Raw genomic sequence first — 12,427 nt, forward strand, 5'->3', positions numbered from 1 at the left:
GGGTCTTGTACTTGTGTGCCTGCACACCAGAAATTCACTGTTCATGGTGAGAAACTACAAGGAAAACTGCTGGGAAATAAAGGGAAAACAGCCAGGAAATGTTGGGAAAACAGCTATGAGGCTGATGAGGCTTGTGAGCATTGTAATTCCAAAGTGTCAGAATGACTGATCTGGAAGAGTTGGAAACAGATTTCTGCTTAAAACGCTGCAGAGAGTGTAACCTCCAAATCTCCCCTCTTAGACCTTCTCAATCCTCATCTTGTTCACTGAATTTATGACCTGAAGTTTTTATGGAATTATCATAAATATTTTTCTGTTGGAGTTGCTCACTGTTTATTCCCTTGAACTAATGTTTATATTCCCTTGGCTTTTCTACATTCATCACCCTTGCCCTTTCCCATTCCCCGAAAACCTGAGGCCTACACACAGCCGGGCAGGCAGGAAGCCACAACCACAGACTGCTTTACAACTGTCAATACGCCCCCAGTCCAAACAAATCTCTGGATGGGGCTCCAACACTCACAGGTGACTGGCCTCTGTTGTCAGTGATGGGTTGCAGAGAAAGCCCATGACTTGCTGCGATTTCTCACAATGGTTTCTTTTCAGACACTGCCCAGGCAATCAGCTGACACCAAGAAGTGTGTAGGATTGAGGGGAGTGATCCCTAGGACATTAGAGCCACACAAAATAATGTCCAAACTCATCTCCACTGTGGGAGTAGGAATGAAATGATTGAAAGACTTTGGCCAACCACTTACAGTGAGTTAGTATTCAACACCATAGCTTGTGTATATCAGGGGTTTACTGATTGTTTTGGCACTGGGGTTTCTTAAATAATTTATGGATCCAATGTGGTATTCTCAACAACAACAACTTGCATTATTACAGTGCATTAACGTAGTAAACGGTCCCAAGTCGCTTCACTGGAGATAATCAGCCTGGAAATAATGGGTTTTTACAGCGCTGTGTTACCCAATCACATCACGGATATTATTGTTCCTGAGGCTTTTAGTCTTTCTGCAACTTTAATCTATTCATTGGGCATCATGATTCCGCTATATCACAGGGAACGAGGAAACATATCTCATAAGACCACAAGAAAAGTTGGGACACACATAGGGGTTGAAACTCCGCTTTGGGAGCATTCATGGTCGTGTATTTTCCAGAACCAACACACAGAGGACACTTCTCTGGGTCTTCAGTCATCCCAAAGAAAGGTCGTACCCCCTACGCAAGACAAGTGCAAACAACCAAGGTTCCAGGTCTGGATTCCTATCTACTGACCCCATGCTGGGTGTGTGTGTTTTATATGAATATGTGTTTGGTTATCAGTGCTGCCTCCACAGTGGCATGAATGACTGATGATCAGTCACTGTTTCCACTCAGACATGAAGAACGACCACAGCAGGGTCACAGGTCAGTTACTGGAAACCATGGCGCCAAAGCCCAACAGGGAGTCAGCACAGAAGAGGAAATTAAAGCGAAAAGGTGCAAAATTAATTTAAAAATGGGACATAAGATTGCTGTGTACAGCATCTAGATCCTGCTTCATGTTCAACTCATTGATGCAGCAACATGTCGCTGATGTCAGTAGTTACAGCAGAGATTCTGGAGCTGAGGCATACGGTATGCTTGCCTTTCTTAGCATAGAATACAAGATCAGGGGGATTATGCTTGAACTGTATAAAACACTAGTTAGGCCACAGCTAGAGCACTGTGTGCAGTTCTGGTCACCGCATTACAGGAAGGATGTGATTGCACTGGAGAGGGTGTGGAGGAGATTTGCGAGAATGTTGCCAGGAGTGGAGAATCTTAGCTATGATGACAGATTGGATAGGCTGGGTTTGTTTTCCTTGGAACAGATGAGGCTGAGGGAAGACCTCATTGAGGGGCCTAGTTAGAATGGATCTGAAGGGCCTATTTCCCTTAGCAGAGAGAGGTCCATAACCAGGGAGCATAAATTTAAAGTAATTGGTAGAAGGTTTAGAGGAGTTTTGAGGGCAAATTTCTTCACCCAGAGAGTTGTGGTGGTCTGGAACTCACTGCCTAAAAGGGTTGTAGAGGCAGAAACCCTCACCATATTTTAAAAGTACTTGGATGTGCACTTGAAGTGCTGTAACCTGCAGGGCTACGGACCTAGAGCTGGAAAGTGAGATTAAGCTGGATAGCCTCTTGTTGACTGGCGCGGAAATGATGGGCCAGAATGGCCTCCTTCTGTGCTATAAATTTCTATGATTTTATGATTCTATAATGCAGGAAATGATGTCACTATTCCCATAACTGAACAATTCCAGGAGCTAACTCCAATGGACTGAGTGTGACTTTGTACAATTTAGAGTTGACCATTTCCTCTTCTCTATCGGGTCATTATTCCATATTCTGAGGAATAATATTTGATCTCACACTTTTGCCACCAAATCTAAACCTGATGACACTATTTGGAGGAAGCTCTGCCCATATTTGAGCCCACTTGTCAGCAGATTTCCGTGCCCAGGATCACCACACTGAGCAAATATGAGTCAGTGTTTGAATGTGGTGGAGGTACTGTATATAAAGACTGAACGCTGCAAGGGAAAGGCAGAGCAAGAGAGAGAAGCAGCAACTTTACTCTTAGAAACCAGCCAGCTGATCACACAAGAGGCAGAATGAACTCCTTTCTCCTCACCATTGCTGCAGTGCAGATCCTCCACTGCTCAGGTACGTACTGGAGAGAGCGGCTCCTCATAAAGCAACGAGTTATTGGCAATGAGCTTCAGTCAGCGATAGTTTACCAATGTTTCAAAAGAATTCACTGAAGGATGCTGGAGTGTTTTGTACAACTTTCCTTTTCTCTCTGCAGGAGTACCAAGCCCTAAGGATGCTCTGAGAGAGTCAGTTATAAAGCTGAACGAAATCACCGAGACCACCAATCTCTGTGGTATAACCAGGAGAAGAGTGAAGGATGTAAGTGTGTCCTGGTCTAAGTGTGTTTCACTGTCTAAAGTCCCTGTTGGTGATGATTCTGACTGTGCCAGTGGAGGCATCTGTAGAAAATAAAGAGCTGTGTTGTTCTGAGCTTAATCTGACCAGAGTAAGAACACTGGATATGGTAACACACTAATCATCTGTTTCCCTTTCATTAGATTTATCGCACAGGCAAATTGTCGTACAACGTGGATTTAACATTCTTGGTGAAAGAAACTGTCTGCTCCAAGAATTCTGGACTGGAATTTGATGATCACAGCTGTCTCTTCAGCACCAGAAAGACCGCTGTGAGTCCTGAGTTATATTGTAGCATCGAAACCACCATGTGTACTGAGTTATATCATAGAAAGGGCCGTGTGTACTGAGTTATATCATAGAAAGGGCCGTGTGTACTGAGTTATATCATAGAAAGGGCCGTGTGTACTGAGTTATATCATAGAAAGGGCCGTGTGTACTGAGTTATATCATAGAAAGGGCCGTGTGTACTGAGTTATAAATGCTGAGTTTTGTCATAGAAACTACCTGTGGCCATGCTGAGCTTGTTATTTAATTATTTAAGAAGATTCGTGTTTTATTTTGACAGGAAAAAGGATTTTGCAAAAGCCGTGTTGAATATTTTGCTGATAAGGTCGTTGACATCGATGTGGAGTGTCGAGGTTTGAAGACAGTTGACAGCAGCAGTGATTCATCAGAGTCAAGTGAAGACAGTATTGAGGTAACCTCACAATTATACAATTCAGGGCAATGGGCTTTCTAACACTTGAGGCTATTTACAAAATGTCTCATTGGTCGCCTGTGCTAATCATATTAAATATAAATATTTTAATACAGGTCAAAACCAAATCCAAAGAGACATCACTCGAGGAGTTGTCAAATGTGAGTATAAACTGGGAACTTTTTCAGGCGATTTTCTTCTTGATCACAATTATCGACAATAACGTTTATAATCCTGGATTCAACTATGTCAGAATGGAGTGTGAGACCGCAATTTATTTTAGTTCGAAGCACTGGGGGAAAGGATTCTGATGGTCAATTCATGAGTGGTTTATTTAAAGGATTGTTGAGTTAACCCCAATACAATAAATACCAATTGATGGAGAGTGTCACCTATCATTAGTGTAACCATTCACCCCACAGTCCCACTGTACCAGGTCAGTATTGATTATTGCTCCACTACAGAACATGAGATGTTTGGTGAGGATTTCTCCAAAGCAACACTCAGACACTCTATCACAACTCCGAAATTTGCAAAGCTAACAATTCCTCATTTATAATTTAATAATTAAAACTTTTGTTTCGAAGTGTGTCATTGATCCCCTGTGCTGAACATACAAATATTATTATTTTAATTCAGGTGAAAAGCAAGTCAAAAGAATCATCACTCGAGGAGTCTTCAAATGTAAGTATAAACTGGGACTTTTACTCAGCTGATTAACAACTACAATAAACTGTTGAAACCTGGATTCAGCTGTGTCAGAGTAGAATTTGAGGCTTGTATTTAATTAATTGTCCACACAGAAGTAGTGGGAGAGGCGATTCTGATGTTCAGTTTCTATTGGGTGTTCTCCAACCAGTGCCAGAGGATTGTTGAATTGACCCCAAGAGGATGAGTTTGTTCTTCACTGAATTTAAGGATGTTCTAGAATCAGAGAGAATGTTCTCCCCTGACAACAAACATGGTATCAGGACAGACACAACTGATAGCACCATGAGCGCAGCATCATTTATATTTCTTCGTCTCTGTCACATCTGCTCTGACAATGTCATCTTCCATACTAGTGCTTTTGATATGTCTTCCTTTTACCTCCACTGAGGATTCCCCTCTACCGTGGTTGACATGGCCCTTGACTGTGTATGTTCTATTTCCCACACTTCTGCTCTAAGCCCTTCCCCTCCCTCCCAGAAGCACGATAGGGTTCCCCTTGTCCTCACCTTTTACCCCACCAGCTTCCACATTGAATGTATAATACCCTGCCATTTCCTCCACCTCTAGCTATATCCCACCACCAAACAATTGTTTCACTCCCCTCACCTTTCAGCATTCCGACGGGACAGTTCTCACCGCAACACTGTGGTCCATTCCTCAATCACACCCAACACCCACTTCCCTTCCCACGGCACCTTCTGATGCAAGAGCATGACATGCAACACCTGCCCTTTTACCTCCCCATTCCCACTGTCCAGGGCCCCAAACACTCCTTCCAGGTGAAACAGCGATTTACTTGTACTTCTTGCAATTTAGTATAGTGCATTCGCTGCTCAAGATGCAGTCTCCTCTACATTCAGGAGACCAAACGCAGATTGGGAGACCGCATTGCGGAACACCTCCATTCAATCCATAAGCATGACCCCGAGCTTCTGGTCGCTTGTCACTTTACTTCTCTGCTCCACTCCCACTCTGATCAATCTGTCCTTTGCCTTTTGCCTTTTCCAATGAAGCTCAATGTAAGATCGAGGAACAGAACCTCATCATTCGATTAGGCACTTTACAGACTCTGGACTCAACATCGTGTTCAACTATTTCAGACCATAACCTCTGCCCTATTTTTTCACATGACAGCTGTTGATGATTCTGCCATTCCCATTTACACCTCATCTCGATTTATCTTTTGTTTCTTAGCTTGTCCCATTACCATCTCCTTTTGCCTTGCAACATTATCCCTTTTGTCTTTTAATTTTGCCTGCCTTCCACCCTATCACTGAACTTTGCTTTTGTTCTTTCTTGCCCCCCTCCCTGCCCTGCACTTGCTTAAAATCTGTTACATCTCTAACTCTTTCCACTACTGACTAAAAGTTAGTAATCTGAAACGTTAATTCTGTTAGGCAAAAATTTGGCAGATGGAGTATAATGTCGGAAAGTGTGAGGTCATGCACTTTGGCAGAAAAAAATCAAAGAGCAAATTATTATTTAAATGGAAAAAAATTGCAAAATGCCGCAGTACAGCGGTTCCTGGGGGTACTTGTGCATGAAACAGAAAAGCTTAGTATGCAGGTACAGCAAGTGATCAGGAAGACCAATGGTATCTTGGCCTTTATTGCAAAGGGGATGAAGTATAAAAGCAGGTAAGTCTTGCTACAGCTTTATAAGGTATTGATGAGGCCACACCTGGAATGCTGCGTGCAGTTTTGGTTTCCATATTTACGAAAGGATATACTTGCTTTGGAGGCAGTTCAAAGAAGGTTCACTAGGTTGATTCCGAGGATGAGGGTGTTGACTTATGAGGAAAGGTTGAGTATGTTGGGCCTCTACTCATTGGAATTTAGAAGAATGAGAGGTGATCTTATCGAAACGTATAAGATTATGAGGGGGGTTTGACAAGGTGGATGCAGAGAGGATGTTTCCACTAATGGGGGAGACTAGAACTAGAGGGCATGATCTTAGAATAATGGGCCGCCCATTTAAAACAGAGATGAGGAGAAATTTCTTCTCTCAGAGAGTTGTAAATCTGTGGAATTCATTGCCTCAGAGAGCTGTGGAAGCTGGGATATTGAATAAATTTAAGACAGAAATAGACAGTTTCTTAAACGATAAGGGGATAAGGTGTTCTGGGGAGCAGGCGGAAAAGTGGAGTTGAGTCCATGATCAGATCAGCCATGATCTTATTGAATGGCGGAGCAGGCTCGAGGGGCTGTATGGCCTACTCCTGCTCCTATTTCTTATGTTCTTATGTTCTTATGTTTCTCTCTCCAAAGATGCTGCCTGACCTACCATTTTCTGTTGTTATATCATTTATATACTGCTCATCGAATAGACAATAATTACTGCTTCATATGGCAAAGTCAACACACCAGAGAGCAATTGATGGATAATCTCATCATTCATTAGGACCACTGTACCAGGGCTGTATTGATTATTGCTGCATTCAGAACATGAGATGTTTGGTGACGATTTCTCCACTCCCACACTGAGCCACTGAATCTCAACTTTGAAATTTAAAGAGTTGCCACATCCACATTTATAATCTAATATGATTTAACCTTTAATTTGCAGCTGATTCTAATAGTTGTGATTGTTTACATGCTTTGCTAAAGATGTAAACATTAATATTTTAACACAGGTGAAAAGCAAGTCTGAAGAATTATCATTCGAGAATGAATCAACAGAATCATCGTTCGAGAGTGAGCCAAATGAATTATTGCTTGAGAGTTCTTCAAATGTAAGTATAAACGAGGAGTTTGAGTCAGCTAATTGCCTTCTTGATCATGATTATCAATAACAATTAAACACAGAACTCAGTCCATCTGAAAATGACAATTCCGTTGATTCCGTTCACTCCAGGAACACAATGAGGATTCAAGAGACCGACACTAACCATGAATGAAACTTCTGAAAGGCCGAGCTTGGTGTGAACACAAGAAGACCTCAATCAGATTAAAGAAGATGTGATCAATTGTACTTTACTTGCTCACATATCAGGGGGACCTGGCGTTCCTGAGTGTACATTTTACTGTAACTGGGAGATTCTATAGTTTGTAAATGTTCTGTCCTTTGGTGTGTATTGTTGTTTTGTATTCTGTGGATCAAATTAAAAATATATAGAGAATATTTCCTGATGTCTTTCAAATATTGTTTCTCACTTCACTGATCAGATGGGAGTTCAGACAGACACAGCGCTCAAACCAACCTGTCAGATACTTTAGACAAGTTTCCTCATTCTACTGGTAGCTGTTGGCGTGCTGGGGCTTTGCTGCTTGAAATCTGGGGTGTGAAGCTGGGCAAGTGGGACTGCATCAAGATTCCGTACTTCACCAGGTGGAGGTTGGAGTCATTGGGTTGCCTGATATTCAAATCCACCTTCAATTTAGTGAAGTGTTTTGTGAGAATGGAATTCAGCTTGTGTGGAAGAGACTGCTTAATATTCTTCAAATAATATTTTGTCTTATTGAATGCAAGGTCCCTCAAACTGGAAATAGTTATTGAGAAGCCAACCATGTAAATAACCTGTGACCTGATCAGATGGAAGCCATTGAAGAAGGACTTATGGAGAAAGAGTAGGAAACAATTGGAAAAATAAAACATTAAAAATCTGAATGCATGTTTACATTGAGCAACGTGACCATTATTTGAAAACTCAGTGGAACTGAACAACCTTACTTCAATGGATAGAAGGAAGGGTGTTGTTGGAGCCACAGGCATCTCCAGTTTTATTTGTATTCATTATTTAAAGCTCCTTGCTCGAGATTATGACTTATCTTGCCCATTCTTACTGCCCTCAGGAAGAGCTTGTGGGTTGCTTGGTAACAAACGGCCAAATTCACCCTCTGAGAGCAACGGTGCAATAATAAATAATAATACTAACTTTTATTTATATGGCGTCTTTAACGAAGTGTCCCAAGGCACTTCACAGCAGTGTATCAAGACAAAACAGCTAGATTTGATACTGAGCCACATAAGAAAAAATTAGGGCAGATGATCAAAAGCTTGGTTAAAGGATACGTTTTAAGGAGCGTCTTAAAGGAGGAAAGAGATACAGAGGCGGAGAGGTTGAGGGAGGGAGTTCCAGAGCTTCGGGCCCAAACAGCCGAAGGCACGGCCACTGATGGTTGAACAGTTATAATGTGGGATGTTCACGAGGGCAGAATTTGAAGAGCGCAGACATCTTGTGAGGTTGTGAGGCTGAAATAGATTACAGAGATAGGGAGGGACAAGGCTATGGAGTTATTTGTAAACAAGGATAACAATTTTGAAATCGAGGCTTTGTTTAACCAGAAGCTAATGTAGGTCAGAAAGCACAGACGTGATGGGTGATCGTAGCTTGGTGCGGGTTGGGGCATGGGCTGCAGAGTTTTGGATGACCTATAGTTTATGTAGTGTAAAATGTGGGAGGCCAGCCAGGAGTGAGTTGGATAGTCAAGTTGAGAGGTAACAAAGGCATGGATGAGGGATTCAGCAGCAGAAGAGTTGAGGCAGGGGCGGAGACGGGCAATGTTACCGAGGTGGACATAATTGTTCATCCTGTTTTGCATCTGATGTAATCCATTTCCAACATACCATTTTGTTTTGTGTTAATACTGTTCCATTTTCATTGAAATGATCAATAAAATAATGTTTTTCCTGATAACAAACTTGGTTGACAGTTCATTTTCTGTTGATTACATTTTCTTCTGAAATCACAACCAAGTATTATTTTGCCAGATTTGTTTAAAAACAGAAATTACATCAGATGAATGAATTTTTTTGAAAGGGTGTTGTGAAATTAAGGTCAGGGATGATTGGAACTGTGAGTTACTGTAGTGGGCAATTACTGGTAGTTTTATGCTGTTTGGTCTGTGTACAATTGGTACTGAGCAGCCACAGTTCAGGGCCCGTGACGAACGCCATTTCTGGCAAGTCGGCAACATTGCCATTGCCTGCACTCACCGAAAGTATTGTAATCATCAAATCATCGAATCATAGAAATTGACATCACGAAAGCAAACCATTCGGCCCATTGTGTTCGTGCCGTCCGACAAAGCTCTCCAGCCTAATCCCACTTTCCTGCTCTTGGTCCATGGCATTGTAGGTTACATTTCAAGTGCACATCCAAGTATTTTTTAAATGTGGTGAGGGTTTCTGCTTCTACCACCCTTTCAGGCAGTTAGTTCCAGACCCCCACCACCTTCTGGGTTTATAAATCTCCCCTCAAATCCCCTCTAAACCTCTTACCAATTACTTTAAATATATGTGTCCTGGTTATTGACCCCTCTGCTAAGGGAAATAGATGCTTCCTATCCACTCTATCTAGACCCTGTATAATTTTATACACCTCAATTAGGTCTCTCCTCAGCCTTCTCTGTTCCAAAGAAAACAACCCTAGCCTATCCAATCTTTCCTTATCGCTAAAATTCTCCAGTCCACGCAACATCCTCGTAAATCTCCTCTGTACCCTCTCTAGTGCACTCACATCTTTCCTGTAATGTGGTGACCAGAACTGCATGCAATACTCTAGCTGTGGCTTAATTACTGTTTTATACAGTTCAAGCATAACTTCGCTGCTCTTGTATTCTATGCCTTGGCTATTAAAGGCAAATATTCCCTATGCCTTTGTAACCATCTTACATACCTGTCCTGCTACCTTCAGAGATCTGTGGATATGCACTCCAAGGTCCCTCTGTTCCTCTACACTTCTCAGTTTCCTGCCATTTATTGTGTATTCCCTTGCATTGTTAGCCCTCCCCAAATGCATTACCTCACACTTCTCTGGATTGAATTCAATTTCCCACTGTTTTGCCCACCTGACCAGTTCATTGATATCTTCCTGCAGTTTACAGCTTTCTTCTTCATTATTAACCACACAGCCGATTTTTGTATCATCTGCAAACTTCTTAATCATACCCCCTACATTTAAGTCTAAATCATTGATATATACTCCAAAAAGTAAGGGACCTAGTACTGAGCCTTGTGGAACCCCACTGGAAACAGCCTTACATTCACAAAAACACCCATCAACCATTACCCTTTGCTTCCTGCCATTGAGCCAATTTTGGATCCAACTTGCCACTTTGCCTTGGATCCCATGAGCTTTTACTTTCATGACCAGTCTGCTATGTGGGATCTTATCAAATACTTTGTTAAAATCCATATACACTACATCAAACGCATTACCCTCATCGACCCTGTAAAATCCTTACTCTACAGTATGAAACCACACGAGGCACATTCTGGGGACAAGGTCACTCTGTGACCTTAACTCTTCATTCACAGGACTCCAAAGATGGTGACCCTGCGTGGGACCTCCCTTTTTATACCTGTGATCAGGTAAGGAGTGTCTCCCACAAGTTCACCCCTTGTGGTCAAGGTATGCATCTAGGTTGAGTGTATACAGTAATACAGTGGTGTTACATTGGGGTTACATTCATGACATCACCTCCCCCACCAAAGTCTTATTGGGATCATAGGTTTATTCTTTCAGGTGGTCAACACTCCCTCGTGGAGCGCCGCAGTTGGGGCTCTGGTTGTTGGACACTGACGTGAGTGTCTGTCACCTGTGGTGATTCCGGCCTGTCCGGGTTGAGCGCAGGGACTGTGCATTCTTCTGATTGCTCTTGTTGCTCGTTCACTGGCGGTGTTGTGAGCTCCATCTCATGGTCTTCTTCAGGTTCCTCCGTGTCGATGTCAACCTTTTTTTTACTTGGTCCAGATGCTTACAGCATATCTGACCATTGTTGAGTTTTACCATGATGACCCTATTCCCCTCTTTGTCAATTACAGTGCCCTCAAGCCATTTGGGCCCCATGGCGTGATTGAGGATGAATACAGGATCATTTATTTCTATATATCTCCCCCTCGCATTACGGTCATGGTACTTGTTTTGTGACTTGTCGGTCAGTACTGGGTGAATGAGGGACAACTGAGTTTTGAGTGTCCGTTTCATTAGTAGCTCTGTGGGCGGGACCCCTGTGAGCGAGTGCGGTCGGGATCTATAGGCCAGCAGGAGGCGCGATAGGTGGCATTGTAGGGATAGTCCTTGAATCCTGAGCATACCTTGCTTAATGATTTGGACCGCACGTTCCGCCTGGCCATTGGAGGCCGGCTTGAACGGCGCAGTCCTGTCATAGTTGATGCCATTGCCCGACATAAACGCTCGGAATTCGTAGCTTGTGAAACATGGCCATTATCACTAACCAGGATGTCCAGCAAGCCGTGGGTTGCAAAGATCGCACGTAGGCTTTCCACGGTGGTGGATGACGTGCATGAATTCAGAATAATGCACTCGATCCATTTCGAGTACGCATCTACCACAATAAGGAACATCTTACCCATGAACGGGCCCGCGTAGTCAACATGAATGCGTGACCATGGCATGGTGGGCCAGGGCCACGGGCTGAGCGGGGCCTCCCTGGGGGCATTACCTAGCTGGGCACATGTCGGGCACCTGCGAACACAGTGTTCCAGGTCTGAATCAATTCCAGGCCAGCAAACGTGTGACCGAGCAATGGCCTTCATCAGCACAATGCCTGGCTGCTCGCTGTGGAGTTCGAATGCCTCCCTGCCCTTCTGGGGCACAACTACCCGGCTGCCCCATAGTAGGCAGTCGGCTTGGATGAAGAGCTCATCCATCCGTCTGCGGAACGGTCTGACCTCCTCAGGGCATGCTCCGTGTGCGGGCGCCCAATCCCCAGTCAGGGCACATTTCTTAATCAGGGATAGTAGGGGATCTCCGTTTGTCCAGATTTTGATCTGGCGGGCTGTGATGATGGAGCCTGCGTTGTCAAAGGCATCGACAGCCATGACCAGCTCGGTGCTTTGCTCTGCTGCCCCCTCAGTGGTGGCCAGTGGAAGCCTGCTGAGCACGTCAGCGCAATTTTCAGTGCCTGGCTGGTGCCGGATGGAGTAGTGATAAGCAGCCAGCGTGAGAGCCGATCGCTGTATGCGAGCTGATGCGTTGGCATTGTTAGCCTTGCTGTTTGACAACAGGGATGTTGATGGCTTGTGGTCCATCTCTAATTCAAACTTCCGACCAAAGAGGTACTGATGCATTTT

General features: G+C 43.6%; 1 protein-coding gene across 1 annotated transcript; it reads left to right on the top strand.

Moving 5' to 3' along the window:
• The first annotated feature begins 2,626 nt into the window (after positions 1-2,626).
• LOC139259404 (secreted phosphoprotein 24-like) lies at positions 2,627-7,282 on the top strand. Its single transcript, XM_070874869.1, has 8 exons — positions 2,627-2,697; positions 2,840-2,943; positions 3,123-3,251; positions 3,548-3,679; positions 3,796-3,840; positions 4,319-4,363; positions 7,023-7,121; positions 7,244-7,282. Exons 1-8 carry the CDS (start codon positions 2,646-2,648, stop codon positions 7,274-7,276), a joined length of 639 nt encoding a protein of 212 aa, XP_070730970.1. The 5' UTR covers positions 2,627-2,645; the 3' UTR covers positions 7,277-7,282.
• Positions 7,283-12,427: the final 5,145 nt, after the last annotated feature.

This window comes from Pristiophorus japonicus, chromosome 3, assembly GCF_044704955.1.
Source record: "Pristiophorus japonicus isolate sPriJap1 chromosome 3, sPriJap1.hap1, whole genome shotgun sequence".
NCBI classification, from domain to species: Eukaryota; Metazoa; Chordata; class Chondrichthyes; family Pristiophoridae; genus Pristiophorus; species Pristiophorus japonicus.